Source organism: Amblyomma mixtum, chromosome 2, assembly GCF_055824585.1.
Source record: "Amblyomma mixtum isolate Tamu chromosome 2, ASM5582458v1, whole genome shotgun sequence".
Lineage (NCBI taxonomy): Eukaryota > Metazoa > Arthropoda > Arachnida > Ixodida > Ixodidae > Amblyomma > Amblyomma mixtum.
Window position 1 is genome coordinate 311,230,273 of NC_143013.1, and position 21,837 is coordinate 311,252,109.

At 44.0% G+C, this 21,837-nt stretch overlaps 1 protein-coding gene across 3 annotated transcripts in view; it reads left to right on the forward strand.

Annotated features, from left to right (window-relative positions):
• The first annotated feature begins 288 nt into the window (after positions 1-288).
• The window catches only part of LOC149364966 (phosphatidylinositol 4,5-bisphosphate 3-kinase catalytic subunit alpha isoform-like), a 37,222-nt gene continuing 15,673 nt past the window's right edge, over positions 289-21,837 (forward strand). The window contains exons 1-14 of one of the 3 annotated variants that reach the window (XM_089574959.1): positions 289-486; positions 2,174-2,236; positions 5,832-6,019; positions 7,011-7,223; positions 8,449-8,658; positions 10,283-10,758; positions 12,297-12,485; positions 13,869-14,141; positions 14,702-14,893; positions 16,198-16,359; positions 18,070-18,173; positions 18,683-18,851; positions 19,537-19,643; positions 21,125-21,246. In XM_089574959.1, the coding sequence (XP_089431085.1) occupies positions 5,887-6,019; positions 7,011-7,223; positions 8,449-8,658; positions 10,283-10,758; positions 12,297-12,485; positions 13,869-14,141; positions 14,702-14,893; positions 16,198-16,359; positions 18,070-18,173; positions 18,683-18,851; positions 19,537-19,643; positions 21,125-21,246 (2,350 nt within the window). In that variant the 5' untranslated portion in view covers positions 289-486; positions 2,174-2,236; positions 5,832-5,886. Of the gene's footprint in view, positions 487-2,173; positions 2,237-5,831; positions 6,020-7,010; positions 7,301-8,448; positions 8,659-10,282; positions 10,759-12,296; positions 12,486-13,868; positions 14,142-14,701; positions 14,894-16,197; positions 16,360-18,069; positions 18,174-18,682; positions 18,852-19,536; positions 19,644-21,124; positions 21,247-21,837 lie in introns of those variants that run through there. The other 2 variants (XM_089574958.1, XM_089574960.1) reach the window with 2 other exon arrangements.

The window sequence follows — 21,837 nt, forward strand, 5'->3', positions numbered from 1 at the left end:
CCCGCGAGCGAGGCGAAGGTTGAGCAAGTTAAAAACAAAACCGAAACACGGCGCAAAAGCAGACGCGCAAGAAAGGCACATATGGCTTCTTTTGGCTCTCGTCCCGACTTCGTACACTTTTTTAACGTACCTATAACTGTTGAAGAAATCATCCATAAACAACTAGCGTTTATTAATAATAAATCTTTAATAAAAACGTAGTCAATTCAATTAAATGACTTTAGCGAAAATTTTATTTTGAAACACTAAAGGCGGCGCAAGCGTGCTACGCCTCCTCAGCAGTTGTTTGTTACTTTGCTAACGGCGGCGCTTTGCGGACAGTTGTTTTTCTTCGTTTAAATATTTATTGTTGGTGATGAGCGTGTTGCCGATCTGATGGCGAGCGGAGTAGACAATGATGCATCTTTTCCTCGTCCTGTGCTAGAAGAAGATACTGATGCGGAATGCTTCGTCCCTTTATGATCGGGCGCGTCGTCCGTCTCTAGGGTACGTATCGTTGGTTGCCACAAACGACACTGAGCTATGGGGAATCCTACTAATGCCGGCTAATTAGTCGGGATGCAGGTTGTTTGTTTTTTTCGCCCGGTGGTTAGCACGCCCAACTTAACACCGTTCTGCTGTGTCTAGAAGGAGCATCGTGTGGCGAAGCACCGTGGAGATAAGCGAGATGCGATCAAAACAACTCGTAGGTCGAAGTTCAAGAACCCTTTCGTAACACATCAGCTTTCTTGCCTGTTTTCAAACTGGCAGACACTTGTAATTTCCTGGCTGTAACTCTGTCTGTTACTTCAAACTAGCGCGCAGGTGCTGTACATTAACCGGTTGTAAGCTAGTTCTACGGGCTCTCTTGTTTAGGCGAAACCATTGGTGTTGCGAGTTTTCAAATGTCCCAGCATGGAAATTTCGTTGTCCTAATAACTGTATACTCCGTACACGTATCCTCTCTCTGATCGTGTTTATTCAACCTTTTCCGAACGTTTATGGGCTTCCATCAAAGTAGCGACTATATCGCGGCGATGCGGCAGATTCGACAAACAATAAGATTCTTACTGCGATTGCCTGAAACCATGCTTGCGTTTGTCTCGGCTGTGCTCGTGTTTTCAGTTTTTTTCGTTTCCTCTCAGGTGTGCAGCGAACTTGATGTGTACCACTAGAAGTAATGTTCTCAGGCAAGACCATATGTGCGCGTACTAATGTTCAACGTGAGCAGTGATAGTTGTTTTCGGTTTCGTTTTGCTTATTGATTGCGATTGAAAATAAAAATAAAAAAGTTAGGCAGTTTGTTGTTGCAGTTGCTGGGACGTTATGTTCCATAAGCGTAACTAAGTAAGCTTTGCATTATTTGCGTGTAATAAGTATCGAACAAACGTAAATTGAGGCAACAATGTGCGCAACTCATTCAGTAGCATGGACAGAACTTTTGTGGCTGAAATATGGCTATTTACAGCTGTGGAATAAAAATTCTCACAGAATTTTCGTATCGACACTAGTAAAATTTGTACGCCGTAAAATTTTCTCGGATCTACATAAAGAATGGTCATGCTGACGTATTGATGTGCACCTGAATTGTGCTCTTGAAGCTTTATGTAAAGTGATTAGAAAACGGAGTTCCATTAATTTGTAGTACTGTTTAATTCTCTTACACATGTAAAAAATATGGTAGAGAAAGCACATTGCAGTCATCTAATGAAAGGTTAGGTGCGAGCAGGCAAGAGCATGATGGTTTTCTGAATGTGATTGAAGGTCACCACATCATAGCTGTTTGGAATGTACTTATACTTTTCTCTATACTTTTGACAAAGGCTGTAACTGTGTCTACTGAGAGCCCCTTAATTACTTGCGTACAGTTTTTGGCAGAGTATGGTTCTGTGTAAAGATCTTACGTGAGGCGGCACTATGCATTGCTGCTGGTGCTCTTCAAGGAAAACAGCTGTGTACTGTGCTGTTTAAACCCGGTATAAATAGGAAAGCTATGTATAAAAGCTCTCGTGGGGCTGCATTTTGTAGCACTTTGTTTTTAATTTTATTTGGTTGTTATGTCAAACGTGGCAAGAGCAACAGAAGATGTGGAAGCAAATGACCAGTCACAGAAGCCATGCTCCAACTCTTTTAGTGTGCTAGCAGTCATGCCCACATTCATGGAAAAGGCCGTTTGTCCTTGTCTTTCTGGCAGGTGGCCCACCTGCCGCAATATGGTGGGCCCAACTGCCCACCATATTGTGGGCGGCCTACTCAGGTGTGTATATATACGTATAGGTCGCCATGTGTAATTTGCGTCTGGTTGCACCTGAAAATATGGCTACTACACAGTTAGCAGGAGTTTTCCACCTGCCACGGCGGGCAGGTTGTAATGACATCTCAAGGTCATGTGATCTAGCTGGCAAGCAGGCCATTTGCTTTTCCGCTTAACACTGCTGCCGCCAACGACGACACCACCACCTCCTTATTTTCTGCAGAATGGGAGCTATGACTTCTACGCATGCATAGAACCACTGTAATAAATGTGTCAGGTAGCTACTGTGCTTTATCCGTGCCATGCAAATTCACGTAACACACAGAATATACTTGTTGTACCACTTAAATCATGTAGCAATAGCAAATTATAGCCGCGATAAACAGTGCAAGACAAGATAAACAATGCAAAACAATTGCCACACAGTGCTAAGGCAGCTAATTTGCATTTGGCATAACTATGCGAATCGACCATCGTTTTTTCTTATTTTGAGGCATCTCAAATACGTTGGCATGCTTGCTCACTTGGCAGCATTGGTGCCTGTTAGCCAGCGTCTGCAAACAGTACACTGTTGCGGCCAGTGCTGGCAGTCTCAACGACACTGCGATTTTAATTGTTTTGAAATGTGTGATGTCAGTGCATGCTAAAGAACCCCAGGTGATCAAAATTTCCAGAGCCCTTCACTATGGTGCCCCTGATAGCCTGAGCCACTGTAGGACATTAAAGGGACAGTAAGGAGAGCTCTGTCAATATTTTTTTTACAGTAAAATCGATAGTTTGGCATTTCATGGCTTTGTTGCCACTTGGCCGGCAGCGAAAGATGCATTTATTTCTAAGAAATTTGGATTCGAAGTTGAAAAGTTTTTCCCGCCGCTTTGATTCAAACTTGGGATTCTCCTATGACGACACAGGACTAAGTGACGTGAAACATGACGTGCACATGACGTAACGCAGACTCCGTGATTTCTGAAAGCCAGCAGTGCGGCCTGGGAGCAGCCGAAAGCAAAGCTACCGCCGGCCGCACGTTGAAGGCATCTATCTATCGGCTATTGCGGCCGTCGCTACCGTTGCTTCGTTTACGTTTGCACCGGCGTTACGATGGATCCCGTTCTCGAAGTCGTCAACGAAGTTCTAGCAAATAGACACCTTTAGCATACCGTGTACCTTGTTACCGCTAGCGGAATACAGGGAGCCCGCCTACTGCCGGGGAGCAGGCGCTGATTGGTCCCGATGCTGCGGGCGCGCGTGTAGCTGCCGGATACGTGGCGCCATCTGGCGACGTCAAGGAGATTTGCGCATGCAATGGCTGCGCCTCAGTGATTCGTGCCTTCTCGTGTTCTAGTGTTTCTAGAACCATTGGTTCTAGCAACACTGTTTTGTCCTATGACGTCATCACGCTTGTACTTGCGAGTTTGGCCTGTGGCGGCGATACCTGTATTTTGGTTCTTGCTCTTTTCTACGTTACAAGAGCTTTGTTGTCAGTATGAGTGGCGTTTTTGTAATCAGGAGCTGGTATTCTGTCGATACAAGCCAGCTTCAATTTCTCCTCAGTGTCCCTTTAAACCCCCATAAACCAAACCAAACCAATGAAGTTACCTGTCTTCAACTGGGAAAACTCAGATTTATTATCACAACCATGCCTACTAAATAGTGGCATGGGCATGGCATCTAACATTGTCCATTACAGCCTACCTCAATTGGATGCTGTGACCCATGGCAAAGGACATGCTAAAAAGAAAACGAAGCAATACAATGCAGAATATGGCATTGCATATTCATAAATGCGCAAGTATGGTGTATCTGTTGACAAACTTGACACAGCACGTCATTGTATTGCCCCTGTGCAATGTCACCTGCTTTTTTTTTTTCAGTGTAGGTCATGCATTTTTGGCTTCAATGATTGCACAGGGGAGTGACCCTATGTGGCATTATGATTTTGTAGTAGTTCCTAATCAATTGCTGCCAGCTTTACCTTTCACAACACTGTTTGATTTTATGGGGACAGAGTGCAGATTGTCTTTGCTGCCATGGGGTGACCAGTAACACTTGCTGATGATGTACTAGCTGCCTTTCTTTTTTTCACTTCTTGTGTTCAGGAACCAGTGTTAAATGTGAGATAGATTTAATTGCTTAAACCACCTGTCCCCTTTCTTGTGTTGCCTCTGTCTGGCAGCACATCAATTCCTGAAAGTGATCACTCCCAAACTTTAACATCACTAAATGCCTTAGCAATTGACTGCTTCCTTAGTGTATGAACTAGTTTGTCAGCTTTTCGCAAGCACATTATTTTTTTGCCTTCGGGGAACGAGAGTCAATAAGGAATCTTCGCCTTGCCGCAGCACAAAACTGGGGTGTGCAGGTCATGAACCTTTCCAAGGTATTCTGGATCACTGCTTCTCCATGACTGGTGACACAAATGGGCACTCCACGTTTTTTAGTCCTCTTCTCGTTCTGCCTCCTCATCTTTGATGCCCTCCAGTCTTTCCCACCTCAGCATTTGTGCCATGCAGCATCTCTTGACTCAACATTTCTTGTGGCCCGCGATCAGCAAGGAGATTCAGGGACGCACAACATCTTTTGGTTTCTTTTCACCTCCATCAGAATGTCTCAACAGGATCCCCACGTTGATATGATGGGCATTCCTATCGCCGAACTTGCATTGATTGGTTCACTCGCTGTTCAGAAGCATTCCCTCTGCCTAATGCCTCTACCCCTTGTTGGTTCTCCTTAGCTTCCATGTTACATTGAAGCAGGATCTACACTGTACTGCTCCGAAGTTTGTCCTTGGCTTGCTGGTGCTACTTCCTGGTGAATTCATCGACTCTGCTGCCTCCTTCTCAATCTCCGACCCATCTGTCTGCGTTACACAGTTCCTCACTTTCTGCTGGTGTCTCCAGGCTCCAGACCCTCAATAGCAGACTCCGTTCATGTTTCCACATTCCGTCTGCCCAGGCGACTTGCACGCATGTGTTTCTTTGATGTCCCTACGATGGCCCCTTCTGTGTTCTTGACTGTGGTTCTAGGTTTCTTACTGTCGACATTCAAGGATGTTCCAACTACATTTCTTTTAAGTGCCTGAAGCCAGGCTTTACTAAGGCTATTCTCCAACCCCCCCCCCCATGCATTCCTGCAATCCGTATACCTGCACCAGCTGGCATGCAGCCAGCCTTCCTTGTCCTTCTCCAACCACCAGGCATCATTCAGCAACAGGTATCATTCAGGCTGCCAACTACAGCTAGCTTTTTTCCTAGTGCCAGCCTTACACCCTAGGCACCGACGAAGTGCAGCAAAGCTTAACTCGCTCATCTCGTGACAGTACCATGCACTAGACTGTTCTTGCAGGCCAAACGCAAGAGAGTGTTCAACAGCACAGCAACCTAATAAACATTGCCTCTGCCTTCTTTATGTTGTCGTGCTTACTGACCCCATAAAATCATGGCACCTTAGGATGTGCTCTTGTGCACGGGACTTGAAATTTAGTTGTGCCAGTTTTCAAAACCCATCTCAACCATTTTTATTGCTTGTTAGTGCTTGCTTGTTTGGGTGATGTAGTATACCTGATATATTCTTTCTTCTTTTTCTCTTCTTTTTTACGCAGTACAAGAATCTTGCTGGCATTCCTGGACTAAACCTGTCTACAGGAGGCGTCCAAGATGCCGCCATCATCTGGAGAGCTATGGGGCTACCCCATTATGCCCAACACCATAATGGTGGACTGCCTTCTACCCACAGGCATCATCATCCCCCTCTCATGCTCCAGAGATGCCACATTGGAAAGCATCAAGGGTGAGCTGCAGCACCCTGCAGTGCTTGGTCCAAACTCATGCAGCAGGAATATAGTGGGAAAACTTCCCTTTCAATGCCACATATGAGAGAGGCATAGTGGAGCCATATGCACTGGTGGAATAGTTACTTGCTGTTGTGGAGTCCCCTGTGGGGACTGTGGCAGAAGGGCCTGATGGGAACATCTGATCCAGTGGCATTTGAACATGCTTAATTATGTTAATTTAATCAATTTTAGTCAGCCACCTATATTGATCAATTTGTGGTGACAGTTTCTCCAGGAAAGATGGGACACATACAGGGGGCTCTTGTCTCCCCGGCTACCAGGTGCTGTCAGCATCAGCATTTCTCTCGACCTAAGCCATTTCGAGTACCTGCAGTGCTACAGTGCCTTGCCATGGAATGAAGCTCTTGTATATTCGTGCTTCATGTCCGCAGCTGCCTATTTCTTTGTGGTGTAGCTAGTTTTGTATAGTCTGTAGAACTCCAGCTAAGGAGGTGAATAGTCATCCATTAGGTAGAAAAAGTGTAAGGATACTCAAATCGTCAGAGTTGAAAAGAAAGAAGACATATACTAAGTCCGTGAAGATGAATCATCCTTGAAAAGTCTTGAAGTGCAAGATAAATTGTCTGTCATCTTACCGTGCTCAGCCACAGCATGTTTAGCAGTCATACTTCGCGTTACGTGTGCATACAAAAAATTGTACCAGGATTGGATCAGTTGCATGCTTCATTACCCATGGCTTTGTGCATTCTCAGAAAGGTAAAGAAGGAGACAGCACGTAATGTGGTGCCTTATCTGGGGTTGGTTGTCTTATCTGAATACCTTAGCAAACTGGCACCATACGATTGTCACTGTGACTTCAGACATCGGTTGTTCTTGAATGCAGCTAAGTGTGTCCCGTGAACTGTAAAGGAGATTATGCAGATTGAGGGAGGATGTGGCAGCTTTATATTCCTGTGAGCTAACATAGTTCAACTGTTGTTCTCACAGAGGAGCTCTGGGAAAATGCTCAGAAGTACCCGCTGTATAGGCACCTGGGTGAACCGTCCTCGTACATATTTGTGTCCATCACCCGCGACGGCGACAAGGAGGAATTCTATGATGAGTACCGCCGGCTCTGCGACTTGCACCTCTTCCAGCCCATCCTCAAAGTTGTGGAGCCCAAAGGCAACACCGAGGAGAAGAAACTCAACTCAGAAATCCGTAAGGCACTTTTGGAGGTTGCAAGTTGTGAGAACAGAAGATAGACTCGAGGTTGTGCTTTCATTGTGCCATGCTTGGTAAGCTTGCTTCCTGTGTGTGTGTGTAAATAGTTGCTTTGTGTTTTGTGTCACAAGTAGTTGTTAGCAAGAGCTGGTAAGGAGCTGGTGAGGTAAAGCTTGCCTGCATACATGTGTCCTTGTGAAAGTTCAGACCATCTATGCTGGTTAAAGAAAAAGAAGGTAAAATTTATTTACCTATTTATTTATTTATTTGATTATCTACAGTGCCACTTGTGGCATTGCAGTGGGGGTACGGTTGTGCAAATACAAGGAAAGTGCATAAAAACAAATTGCAATAATGATGCAAGCATTTCATTGTCAGTCAACGAGAGATGTCAACGAGAGATGAAGATAAGGCATTCCATTCTTTAACAATGGGGGGAAAAAACGATGATTTTAACTGATTGGTTTGTTTCAAAATTTTTGTTCTCTGTTTTGTGCAAGAAGTCTAAATTTAGAAAATAAATAAATAAAAATAAAAAAATGCTGATGGGCATTTAACTGCATTTTCTTACCTGCTTACTATGTATTTCTTACTGTGTTGATCGAAGAATAAATTTCTTACAGAAATTTACATTCAGACCTGCTTTCATTTGAAGTGACTGTTAAAAATAAGTTGAAATGACTAGTCATGTTTAACCTGGTCAATAAATGTAACTGAAAACTTGCTGAATTTCTTCTTAATGATATTAAATCTGAACGTCAGTAGCAGCAGAACACACTTTACACTCATGGCAGCATTCAGCAGCAATCCTAGCACTAGCTCATGCCTGGCCTTGTTGTAAGTACAGTGACACGTCGACAAAAGAACCCATTTTATTTTTGCTATGTAGCTTGCAAATAGACCTGGAACTCTGCAGCCATCTTTGTTCACATGTTTTGCAAGTGTATGATCATGACAAAACAAAAATGGCAGTGGTGTATTGTTGCACGTTTGCTGTACAGTTCACGTGGGGAATTTTATGAGCAGAGTGGCTGCATCTGCAACTCTTCACAAAAAAAAAAAAGACATGTTGAAAGTGTGACTGCGTGAAAAAAAAAAATTGTTCCTTACTGCTGAGTTTGTTTGTCTGTCGCAGACAATTTATTTGGTTGCATTTCTGGTGTATAATTGGAGCAGTGAGTGCCCACTTCAGTTTATTTTTGTGTTTTTCATTAAAAAAAAGGGCTGGCTGTTGGAGGCTGCGCTCATGAGTTCGACAACATGAAGGACTCAGAAGTTATCGACTTTCGCCGCAACATCCTGAGTGTTTGTAAAGATGCTGTTGACACCAGAAATACGGGGAGCGAAGAGTGTCGTGCTTCGTACGTCTATCCACCTGAGATTGAAAGTTCAGAAGAGCTGCCAGCAAACCTTGAGCGGAAACTTGACAAAGGTATGCTTTTCTTTTTTTTGTAGAAACTAGAAGCGCTATAGTTTCATCTATTCATAGCTGCTCTTTCTCTTTTTTTTTTTTTTGCTGGGGCTGTGAAGTAAAGTTATCTATGTGGTTTGATACCTTTTTATGCATGGATGTTTTTCACCAAGTGTTATCTGTGAATGTAGTTTATAACATATCCTCATTAGAACATGCATCGTTAGATAGTATGTACCATGCCTAGTAGCATAAAAGTGAGTGTGACGGAACCTGTTTTTTTGGCACGCGTTATGATCTTTCAGACACAGGTGCTCTGTTTTGTGGTACAATTGTTTATTCTGGTAGGCAACCCCCTTGTGTCTAAGACTTATGCTAGTGCCTGGCTTGGGAAGCTGGTTGGGTGGGAGACGTCTAGGCTGTTCTGAAGAAGCCTTGCGCCACCTTTTTGCTACCGCTGCAGTTTCTCATTAGTGCTTTCCCTTGGCTCTAGGCACCGCAGGTAGGCTGGAAACTACAGAGGCAGATAGCATATCACGTTCAGTATTCCTTGCACTCAACTAGTCATATGTCCTTGTGTTATGGCCTTCTTTTTCACTGAAGTACTTAGGATTGCACCCTGCCCTTCTTGTAAAGAAAAAAGCCAGTCATCTACATCACGTTATTTTTGCTCACCATACAAAAGCCGTCCTAATGCCAGAAAATCCTCCAGGAATGGCCAGGCATTGAAAGAAATGAGGGATAGGACTGATGAGACAGGCTTGGACCCCTTCAGTGCAGTCAAGTCTGTCCAAGTATATGGGGTCATATTCTAAAACAATCACACTTGGTAAAATATTTACTGCATTGCTGGGAAATGTATTCATACGCATCACCATGTTCCTGTTATTGTGTGTCATTGTGCGCAGCATTCCAGGCTCGTTGATTCCACATGCTGAGTCTGCAGTCAGCCTGGAAAACAGCATCTGGATATTTGTCTATACGTACTGAATTGGTTGTATTAGTGATGCGAGCATAATTCTTACTTATAGGGCAAATTTAACCGTGTCCAGAGAGCCTTTTTAAAGGCTTCAATAGGTACTTGTTGCAGGATGCTTGTTTCATTTTTCAACCAGTGTTGTCGAATTTGGCACCTAACTGGTGGCAGATTGATGTTGCCAAGAAATGTGCCCATTGTCAGTTTTTTTTGCCCTCTCGGGGTCTGCTGCATCTCTATAAACAATATATGTAAGTAACCATATAACTAATTGAAATGTAGTATTTCTATTACTATGTTTTAGTGGCCTAGTGGTTGAGCATCCACCTCACATGCGGGAAGTTGCGGGGTTCGATCCCCAGTGCCGCCGGGAAACCCACCGGTGATACAATGGGTACAAGCTTTCCCCTGGTCTGGTGCTCGGCTTATTCAGGGTGAAATGCTTGGAAAATGGGTCATTGACCCCACCTTGAGCAAAGGAACATACGTTGTGCCATGGCGCTCTTTGGCCACAGATGTTCTTGCGCCATAAAAATTCATCATCATCATCAGTTCTACTACCACCCAGTCAGCTTTCGCAGTAGTAGAAAGACCAGCTTTTAGAGCGCCATCTGAAAGCAGCCTTGTGATAGCTTTCGAACCTTCCGTGTCTTCTCTGTGCTGCCTCAGGGCTGGTGATGGTGTGTGTGTGGGGCCTGTCGGACAGTGGGGAGAAGCAGAAGCACACGCTGGAGGTGCACAAAGACACGGTGCCAGAGGCAGTCATCCGCGAGGCCATCCTCAAGAAGCTCAAGTGCTCGAGGCTGGCTCGCGAGGAGCAGGTGGCCGTCGCACAAGAGCACCAGCACCACTACCTGCTCAAGGTGTGTGGTGTCAACCAGTACCTGCTCAAGACGTACCCGCTCTGCCGCTACAAGTACATACGCACCTGTATAGCCAAGGGAGACATACCGCAGCTGATGTTGATGCTCAAGGATGCAGTCTACAAAGCCATCCCTCCTTCGAATTACATCACCCCATCATACGTTCGACGGAACCCATCCTTGTCGGCAACCCAGCCCACAGTCTCCTTGTACAAAGTGGATGAGTCATTCCGAGTAAAGATCCTTGGAGCCTCCTACGTCAATGTCAAAGACGTGGACAAGGTATGTTGTGTTCCTGGCCTTATTTCTTGTATACACATTCTGCGTACCACATACACTCTCATAAAGGCCGCTCCCCTAATTTGGCAACCACTGATTCGAAAAAATAAAAGTCATCATATACAGTAATTGCATCCTATGTGTGCATATTTCTTTTGTGTTGCACGTTCTGCAGGAAGCTACGAGACTGTGGCAGCTTCTTCATTTTTGCTCTTGTTGGGAATAATTTGTTCTGATGTGAGGTCTGCCAATAAACTGCCCTGCAACCCTGTTTTATTGAGGGCCGTTACTGCCAGTGTAACCAAATTTCTCATAAAATGCAGCTGGTCACGCAAACTGAGTATGGATAAATTGAGGGGGATAACTGGTGCTTTGGTGTAAGAGTCGCATCCTTTCAAAATCTCGCAAAAAAGTATGGCCCTTACACATTAATGTGTACGGTGTCTTCCCTGTAATTTGACAAAAGTACAGTTAACTCTTGACTGTGCATGGTGGTTATGTCAATTTTTAACATCTCGAAGCAACTCATGGACTATGAGGGACGCCTTAGCAGAGAGCGCCGGATTAATTTAAGCTGTTCGGGCCTTTTTAATGTGCACTGGCATCGTACAGCACACCTGCATTTTTCCATTTTGCCTCCATCAAAATGCTGCCACTGTGGCCAGGAATCGATGTTGTGACTTTGGAATCATGAGCTGAACTCTAGAGCTTCTGAGTTACTACAATGGGTAGTTGACCCTTGAAAATTTAAACTTGTAGGGGTATAGCAATTTGTTCAAATTATGTGGACTTTGAATTAAACAGAACTTTTTCTCAAAACACTTAATGTTGATAGAACCTCGGGCGGTCGAAATTTCCGGAGCCCTTCATTACGGCGTCGCTTTGGGACGTTAAACCCCATAAACTAACCAATCAACCAACCTAATGTTGATGGTGCCAAAGCATCAGTTATAATTAGCCAGAAATTAAAATTACAATATGAATTAATAAGGTCCTGCTGGAGGCTATTTATGTTGGCTGTTAGTTACTATTCACGTTTCACACACGGAGAAGATTTATGTTGCTTCAGTTGCTGAAAGTTGTAGCACACTTTTTTAAGATAATAAAAATAGGAGTTCGCAGCGTGTCTCACTTTGTGATGTTACAAACACTGACGCATGCCAAGTGTTTCTGGCTCATAGCATTCTTTTTCAATATCATGTTTTCAGTTTGTTCTGTCCTTTTCATGTTGTGGCCCTCTTTCTTGAACCTTGATGTTGGTGTTGCTGGTCTTGTTTTGCTCATTGTTTTATTTATACTGTTGTCGTTTTGCTGGCTTGCCTCGAGTGACACTATTTTAATACTCACGGTGCCTAGGCCATCAAGCAGTTTTCACTGAGGCATTTATTTCATTGTGCTCTGAATCTCTGAGCACATAAATCATGTAACTGTGGAAATCGTGTGAATGTGGCGTATACACTAAAAGAACAGAAAGATAATGTTTGAAAGAGCCAGAGAGGGTTACTGATTTTTCTCTACTTATTTGTTTTTTGCCTTTGTAGATATATGTTCGTGTTGGCATCTACCATGGCACTGAGTCTCTGTGCCCTTTTCGAGACACTGAGCATGTAGTGCACTCGAACCCGAAGTGGGACGAAACACTGGAGTTTCAAATGTACATTCCGGACATTCCTCGTTCAGCGAGGTTGTGTGTCTCCATCTGTGCCGTCTCTCAACGCAAGAAACGGGAGGTGAGTTCCGGGTGGCGTGACACACCACTTTTTGTTATTCCCATCAGTATTCCCCAAGTTTCACTGTGTACATGTTGAAGATTGCTGCCACTTGGGTGGTTTCCCTCCTACCTTAATGCAGAACAATGTGGTGATGTGCGCTACATTTATTGGCTTGCCCCTGGCTCTTTTTTTTCTATTTTTGCAGGAATAAAAAGCATTTAGATGGACCTTTATGTACAGCTGAATAGCTGCTTTCATATGCATTACTTTAGTGAGGATTTTAACGTTAAGTGATGCAATCTCAAGAACTTTTGTTCCTCATAGTACTAAAAGTTCATGCAATTGCAGAGTAATATTGGTACATTGGTAGAGATTGTTCTTGCGAATTGTCACGGGGGTGTAGAGTTTGTAGTATGAGAGTTAATCCCCCTATTCCCCTATTTTGTTTTTTAATATTTGAGCTAGAGTGCCGGAACACAGAAGTACTTGAGAAATTTCAGCTGTCCGGGGGACAGAAGTAGATATGATAAACTATGTTTTATGTGGTTCTTTGCCAAGATAAAGGTTATTGTGCTTAATCAAATGCAGTTCAGCACCTGCATCTCATCTAACCAAACGGTTAGTATTTTACGTCACCACCATGTTGTTACCATATGGTGAAGTGTCTTCTTGGCATGCATAATGGAACTTCACGCAAATATTTTGTTTGGTTAAGGTTATGTGAAACCTCACGCTAGAAATTTTCATTGCTGCAGCAGAACATCATGTTCAGTGCATCCAGCATGCTTTCGCCTAATTTTCGAACAGTGACATAGTTTTGCCTAGCTATTTTGCACCATTTATCAAGTTATTTTTACCTGCTTTATATTTGGGAGCTTCTCCACTTCTGCATCTTGTTTCAGCAAAAACACTTTGCGCTTACATACTATGAGCAAAGAGATGGACCCGGACTGTGTACCTTTTTTTTTTTTGACCCAAGGGTTCCCAACGTGTCGGCCTTAGGGTGTCCCCAATGACTTTCTAAAGGTGCCAGAGAACCCCACATGTCCTGGTGTCCATCCTTTCCTGCCTAAGATGGATGCAAAGAAAAAGCACATAGGCACATGGCCTTTAAAAAATGGCCATTAATAATGGCTGGCTGTATAGTGAAACAATGCGCAAAAAGCCATCAGTGTGGTCAGTCCACTGTGTAAGAATACAAATATATTCTCACACCGTGGGTCAGCTTCAAAATAAACTAGGCGAAGGAAAGGTGAGGTTTGAGGCATGCTTGGGGACCTGTGCTCGGAGAAACCAAAAAAAGCACTCCAAGGAATTCAGCAGAAGCCGTTGATGTGACCATTACTCGCTCAAGCCTGGAAAACCTTTCGATGGCCTTCTCTGTGTTTACCTCACTTGCAGGAGAGGTGTGCCATAGCATGGGGCAATGTGAGCCTGTTTGACTACAAAAGTGTGCTACTAAGCGGCCGCGTGAACCTCCACCTGTGGCCCGTGCCCAAGGGCATGGATGAACTGGTCAACCCTCTGGGCAGCACGGGCTCCAACCCCAACCGGGAGGCCCCCTGCCTGGTCATCGAGCTTGACCGCTTCTCCGGCCAGGTGCTCTTCCCCTCCATGGAGCAGATTGAGGAGTACGCCTCCTTTCTTGCTCCCCTGCAGTCCCTGGGGGAAGAGGTGAGGGGCGGCCTCCTTTCGCTCTTTCTTGACAGTCCTTGCATTGAGGCAGGGCAGATTAGTGCTTGGATGCTGCTGGACTGATTTGATTTCAATGTACTTTTGATGTGGGAATCCGTTTGACATCTGTCTGCACTCACGGACCTTTGCATCCATCATGTGCATAGTTTTCTGTCCGAGTACAAAAACCTAGTTATATAGGTGGCCCTCGAGGAAAAAAATAAAATGTCATCCAGGCAGGCATGAAATAAGAATATGAGTAGACTTGGTAGAATACAAGGGCCTTCTTTGAGGGCTCACATTCTAATATACGCATGTGCATCCTTATAAATGCAGGAATGCATTTAATTTCTGCAGGGGCTATGAATGAGGAGAGAACAGGTGCGGTAGTACTGGGGAGCTCGAGCTAGGCCACGCTTGGTGTTGCGCAAGGGAGAAAGAGCAAGTTGTAAGGATAGGAAGAGCGCAGGCATTCCTGCACTAGTCTCATCCAGCGTCTGTCGGCATGACTGCAGATTTTTAAAGTTTTTTTTCTCACCCTCCTCACCTTGTGATCACAGAATCCAGAGTCTTGGACAGAGCTGGAGAAGGAGCAAGTACAGGAGATAATAAAGCGTGATCCGTTGTCCGAGATCTCGGAGCAGGAGAAAATGCTGCTGTGGAAGATGCGCTACTATTGCTACACGGTGCCCAACTCCCTTCCCAAGCTGCTGGACGCCAGCAAGTGGAACAGTCGGGACCATGTGGCTCAGGTACGGAGCAGGGATACATATCCACAGCTCTCCTGTTGCTTATATTGTCTCCTGCACCTCGCACCGAAATTGCTGCTCTCCTGCGAGGCATCCATTGTTGTGCCCTCCTAGTGACCAGTAGTGCTTAGCTCCTAAAGTTGCGAAATTGTAACTTTGCATTTTTATGATGGGGCATTGCTGGACCCAACACAAATTTACAGAAATTGGTTGTTCAGAATGGTTAGGTTGTTCACGTCATGCATTCATATGTTGGGAACCTGCCTTGTGATTACAATATTGGAAGTCTGGCATGGTGACATTTGAGTGTCTGCCTGGGTAGAAGCCATGCTAGATGCAAACCAGTTCAGCTACGAATTAATCGTTTTATGTCCAGTGTTATGGATTCACTGCAAACAGTTTGATGTCAACATGTTCTCAGCAGCCAGTGCTTTCTAATTAAAATGTTTGCTGCCACTGTGAGAAGGCTGTGTGAAGAAAGAGGGGAGCGCATTCACGAATTCCTGCCAGTGCTCAACAACTCCTCACCCTTCATTTTCTGACAGTTTCTGTGGGCAAAGTTGGATAAAAATTTTCTATTGTCCCTTGTCCTTCAAGTCTGTTCGAGGCGTTTGAATTGGTCTTATACATAACTCACCCTAATTAAATGGACCAAATGCCCATTGTCTCAAATTCACGGCCTACCGATTTCTTGAATTTTAGTGGTGTTGAAAAATTCTTGATATTGACTTTTTAAAGTCGATACATCAGCTAGTATAGTGTGGAGGTAATGATGTTTTTTTTTATATTCCTTCATAATTTGGGCATTAAAAGGTTAAGCTGTGCAGCTGATTTGTACAGTTTCATCTAAGATCTGCTAATTTTATTCAGCCACCCCTTGCCGCGTACACTATTGGTTTGGTTTATGGGGTTTAACGTCCCAAAGCGACTAAGGGTATGAGAGACGCCGTAGTGGAGGGCTCCGGAAATTTCGACCACCTGGGGTTCTTTTAACGTGCACTGACATCGCACAGTACACGGGCCTTGAATTTCTCCTCCAAAGAAATTCAACCGCCGCGGCCGGGATCGAACTCGCGTCTTTCGGGCCAGCAGCCGAGCACCATAGCCACTGAGCCACCGCGGCGGCCTAATATTTTTTCTAGAGCATTATATTTACAGTGCAACCTCTGGTATGGAATTTTCAGGAGCTGCTTGTAGTGCATTGCCACTGGATGATGCCATCACTTTTCTTGTATTGACCCATGGCCACTGATTGGCTTTTTTTTTTAGCTCTTGCATTATGGAGTGCTTTCCCTTTTTGCCCAAAGTTGTACCGGCTGCTGAGGAAGTGGAAGCGGGTGTCCCCAGAGACTGCGTTGGAGCTCCTGGACTGCAAGTATGCGGACATGTTTGTCCGCAAGTACGCCGTGGAGTGGCTGGACGGCCTGTCTGATGAACTGCTCTCCCAGTACCTCCTCCAGCTGGTCCAGGTGTGGTTGCCGGCACACTCGACTATTACTTGGGTCTCTGTCGCATTGGGCGTGCGGATGCGGTGAATCAAAGGATGTCATTTCATGTTACCTGTTGGATGCAAACCCACAGAAGTTGTTTGGGGATGTAAGCTTTGTGCGACTATAGATTTTAAGGGGGGACACTGGTCTTGAAAATAAAATTTTATTAATTTAGTCATAGTTATGAAATTTTCAGGGCACATGTATTTTTGTGCACTGATTCTAGATATGTTATTTAATTTCATGTAAAACAATTCCTTGAGCACTTGTGCACTTTTTATGCAATTATTTTGCGCAGAGTTTTGAAGAAAATTTGCTGCAGGAAACTCTCTGAAATGTATGCCATTGGGTTCTCTTGACACCAAGGAATACAATAAGGGTAAAATTATCATCCTGGCTCACATAGAACTTGAGTTATAGGGTACTGAAGCTGCCATTTCAGGAACAGGAATACACACTTTCCTTCTCATTTCTGAAGTGACAACTTCAAAACTCTATAACCTAAGTTCTATGATAGGCACGAAGACAATTTCACCCTTATTGTATTCCTTGGTGTCAAGAGAACCCAATGGCATACATTTCAGTGAGTTTCCCGCAGCAAATTTTCTTCAAAACTCTCCGCAAAATACTAGCATAAAAATTGCACAAGTGCTCAAGGAATTGTTGTACATGAAATTAAATGACACATCTAAAATCAGCACACAAAAATACATACTCCCTGAAGATTTCGTAACTGTGACTTCATTAAAAAAAATTTTTTTTCCAGGACCAGTGTCCCCCCTTAAGCTAGTCTCCTATAAAACTGACATATTGCTGGCAGTGGCATTGAGGCTTCCTTAGCATATGTGCACCTGGTTTGGGTTAACCTGTTAATGCTTATGAATCCGTATTTTATAAAAGTTGTGCACTTCCTGGATTTTCTCACCAGTGGTCCTTACTTTGCAGAAATGTATAAAGCTGGGAGATTAATTTAGAAAATGATGGTTGCGGCATAATTAAATTTGGCTAATTATGATATTTAATAAAACTGGCCGCAAATATGCAGGCACATAGATAATTCAAGAGCAAAATTCAGAACTGCTCTATGATCTGCCATTGCACCATTATAACATCAAAAACTTGAGGCAGTTTTACCATTAGAGTTAGTTTTGACATAAATTTATCTTTCAGCAAGCCTCCTGTGTCTCCGGCATCTGATACTTTGACCTTGTGTTGATAAATATGTATAAAAGCAGGGTTATGCGAGTAGAATTGAAGATTGTGCACAGTTTTACACTTTGTATCGCAGGTGATACACCAGGCATTACAGGTTTACAGGTTTAATATACTTGATGACAAAATGATAGTTTTCTCTCTAGCTTCCTGCCTCTGTGTTCTGAGTGAATAACCTTCAGTATACACTCGGCAAAGGACTCTGGTCACTGTTGCAGGAAGTGGTGCTTGCAGGGAGCTCTTGGAAGGCTCTCTTTAGGCATGTTGCTTGTTATTGTTGACAAAGTTTGGAAATGAAATCCAACTGTTGTTCGCTGTGCATTGCAAATGGGCCATCTTTATTAACTTTGTGAAATACTTTTGCCAGCATGACTTTGCTTTGCAGACTTCATGAAGAAAGTCAAGTTATAAATCTGAAATAAGTACTGAGGGTTGTTGAGTGAGGAATATCTTTTTCTCCTTACTTACGGCTTGCAGGTGCTGAAGTATGAGCCATACCTGGAAAACGATCTCGGAAAGTTTCTGATCAGGCGCTCCTTGCTAAACTACAACATTGGCCACTTCTTCTTTTGGCACCTGAAGTGAGTCCGAGTCTCTTATGTCTTTGGCAGCATTTAGCAAAGCAGCACACAGCCTATCCTTTAGTTAGAAGCATAACTAAGCATAGAACAGTTAGAGGCACGTGAACACTTGTTCACTGTTGTCTCTTTCCATAGTGTGTTCGTTGCCGTCATTTTTCTCACTATGGTGTTCTGAGCTTTGTCTTCTCTTAGGTTGTGTGCAATGCCAGCAGCATAATATCTTTCTAACATTTGCTACTCAAGGCCGTCTAGTTGAGTCAGTATGCTAGCTTCAAAATAAAGCGGTCGATGGTTTGATTCCTTCCCTGACTAGCACTCTGTGATTTTCTTTGCATGACTGATGCCTGATGATGGTTCATGTCTGGCTGAGGCTGTGTGAGAGCTTAGAGATTCAGTGAGAGTTTGGTTGAGTGTTGGCTGACTGTGCCTACATGTAAGGTTTTTGGTTGATAAAAATTAAGGAACTGATGAACTAAAAAGCACTGCACCCTCCTTGTGTGGTGCTGTAGGTCTGAGATGCATGACCCGTCTGTGGCCGTCCGGTTTGGCCTGCTGCTGGAAGGATTCTGTCGTGGCATTGGCACCCACCTCAAGTCGGTGGTGCGGCAAGTCGGTGCCTTGGAAAAACTCACTCAGCTCACCGACTCGCTCAAGGAGCGAAAGGATGACACACCGAAGGTAACCTTTGTTTTCTGCGCCTTCCCATTTTAGGTCCTTTGTGTGATGAGTGCTGTGAACTTTCCACCATGCAATGTTTTGCTGTTCTCTCTAAGCTTTGTTCAATCACATGAACTCATCAGTGACTGTGAACGATGAGCCGATGATGGCACGGCGTAGGCTGGTATCAAGAGTGGTGCAGTAGCATGGAAGCTTGAGGTCATGCAGAAAACTATCATGTGATTGAGAAGTTCTTTTTTTTAGGCTTTTTCAAATTCTTGAACATCCCGCTAGGTCCTCAGAGATCGGTCAGCTATAACTGTGAGACGAGGTCGCAATGACTACTAGACGAGGTCGCAGTGCAACAAAGAACTGGGAAAATTGCACCTAAATGGTGAAAGTTGCCAAAGGTGACTGGGTTATGGAAATAAATGTTATTTCTGAACATTCTAGTCTAATTTGTTACTGTTCTAAGCTGATTGCTCGATACCGAAGTTTCCGCTTTAGCGAAATTTTTCATGGGTACCATGAGTTTTGTTGTAGCGGGGTTCGACTGTAGTGTGTTGTATTGTTAATGCTTGCTAATTCAGTGTTCCTCACGTTCAGCTGTCGAATTTCAAGCTCTGTAAAGAAGTCTAAGTGCCTATTTGTTTTATCCTCTCGCATTTAGCGCATTATGTGTTTTTGTTTTATTCCCTTTTTGCAGGAAAGGCTCAAGTATCTCACAGAACAGTTTTCAAAGCCCGACTTCCTGGAGGCGCTGCAGCATTTTCCGTCCCCCTTGAACAACAGCTGCATCCTGGGAGACTTAATGTGAGGCTGCGCTTAGAAACTTGCAGAACATGCTTCTCGTGTGCTGCTTTGAGAGCTTACACATTTTGCACCATCCATAAAGGTCCTGTCCTCTTGTTGAAATTACTGTTAATCTTAAATCAACATGTGTATTGAAATTGAAGTAGTGGAGTAGAAAAGTGAAACTACAGTAAAAGCTCGTTAATTCGACACTGACGGGACCGCGAAAAATTGTCGAATTATCCGAATGTCGAAATATCGAATGAACAACAAAAACCAATGCTTGCCGCAACAGGACGTACCTTTATTTGGCAAAGAAATCTGTTATCATCGTCTGCTTTTTCGAGCGAATTTGAGCGACTATGATAGCTCTATAACAGCTGCCAGGTGCTGCACAGCACACGCACCATCAGGAATTTGTTCACAGAAGTCTTCCAGCATGGACAAGGCTTCTGCAGCTTTTTTTACCGTGCGCTTCGGCATTTGGGGGCAACTGCTCACAATCGTCACCTTCCGATGAGTCGTCATTGGCAGCGCCTGTCACTTCTTGAGTTATTTTATACTCGGTCAGCTGACAGGACACAAAGGTGAGGTGTGCAGGCACTGCGCGCTACCCACTCGAAAGCAGCGCAGTAAACACTTTGGCAAAGCGCTCAATTACCAAAAAAGGCGCCGTCTTACGGTTAAATAACTGCGACCGTAGCAGCAAGAACACGCAGAAACGATGACACACGCGAAAATGAGACTTGCTGTCGATAGGGTTAAGCGGACAACACCAGTAAGACTGCTGGAACACAACAAAGCACCAAGAAAGATGCCGGCCGCTTCGGCCGCCGCTAACCTCGCTTCCCTCACCCTCTCTCACGCTGCTCATGACGATGAGCATACGGATGGCCTACCAGCCGTACAGTAGTGCCGCTCGTGGCAGTGTTTTTTTTTCTTTTTGCTCTCGGCGCACTGGCTTGGCGGGCTGCGGAGTGAAGTTGAATTAACCGACGCGCGGCAAAATTTGTTTGAATTAATGAGAGTTTCACCCCATAGACTCCTATGTATAATTGTAGGGACCTCGCGTGCATGTCAAATTATCCGATTTTCCGAATTAACGGGGGTCGAATTAACGGGCTTTCACTGTATTCTGAGGTGCTGATTTCTGATTATCTTAACGGGACACTGAAGACAATTCCATCGAATTATTTTTCTCCGTAAAAATTGATTCTCTTGCTCTGTGTGGCTGCCTCGATGCTTGTCAGGCAGCAAAATTGGCAAGAAAATTGGATTTAAAAGTGTTGCCGCTGGTCGATTCAAACTCTTGGCGTGATTACCGAAAAGAACAGGTTGCCATCATTCATAAGTGAATGGCATTGTAGCATAACCTCTGGAATCCTCACCTCGAAAATTGGTGTCGACGCACGTATTTTTATCTGCGGAATGGGCCGGTGATGGCAATTCTTGTATTTCATTTTTTGGTTATTTCTAAGCTCTTGTCTCTTGTATTCTTCCAGTGTGAACGAGTGCAGAATACTTGACTCTGCCAAGAAGCCACTCTGGTTGCTGTGGAAGAACCCTGACCACCTGGCAGAGCAGATTCTCGACCACCATGAGATTATCTTCAAGAATGGGGATGGTAAGCTTTGCGCCTTTGATCTTTTCATAAACCAGAGGCACCTGGAAGGGGTGTTAGGACTGTCTTCAGAAATCATATTTTCTAACCTTTGTTTTTCATTAAGACGGCAGTAAAAAAAATGTATTTTTTTTTTAGCATCCCCTGTAATACTGCAGCCAGTGAGCTTATTCTTAATTCTGAGTCTGTATAGGCTCTTGCAAACCTGTTTGAATTTTGGACCTTCTGAACCCAAGTATAAATTAATCTTTCTAATTCCGCTGTACCTTGGTTACTGCATCAGTTACAGGTAAGGGGCTAGCTTAAATTTTCAAATATGGAAGCTGCTAGACTTGAGCTTGTGCCAAGACATTGATGTTAAGTCAGTGTTTTGTGTGTGTCTTGCTGATCTACTGCAATCAGAAGCTTTGTTGCTGTTTATGAAAGGAAATAAATTAAAAGGTTCCACAACAGACCCTCGTAATGGTATATTTGCCATAGGCTGCAAAAATTTATTTTTTCATATTTGTATGTTTGCAGTGTATTTCTCCATACCAAATTTACTTTACGATAACTGTCATAGTGGCTTAGCAGCTGTGATGTTCTACTACTGAT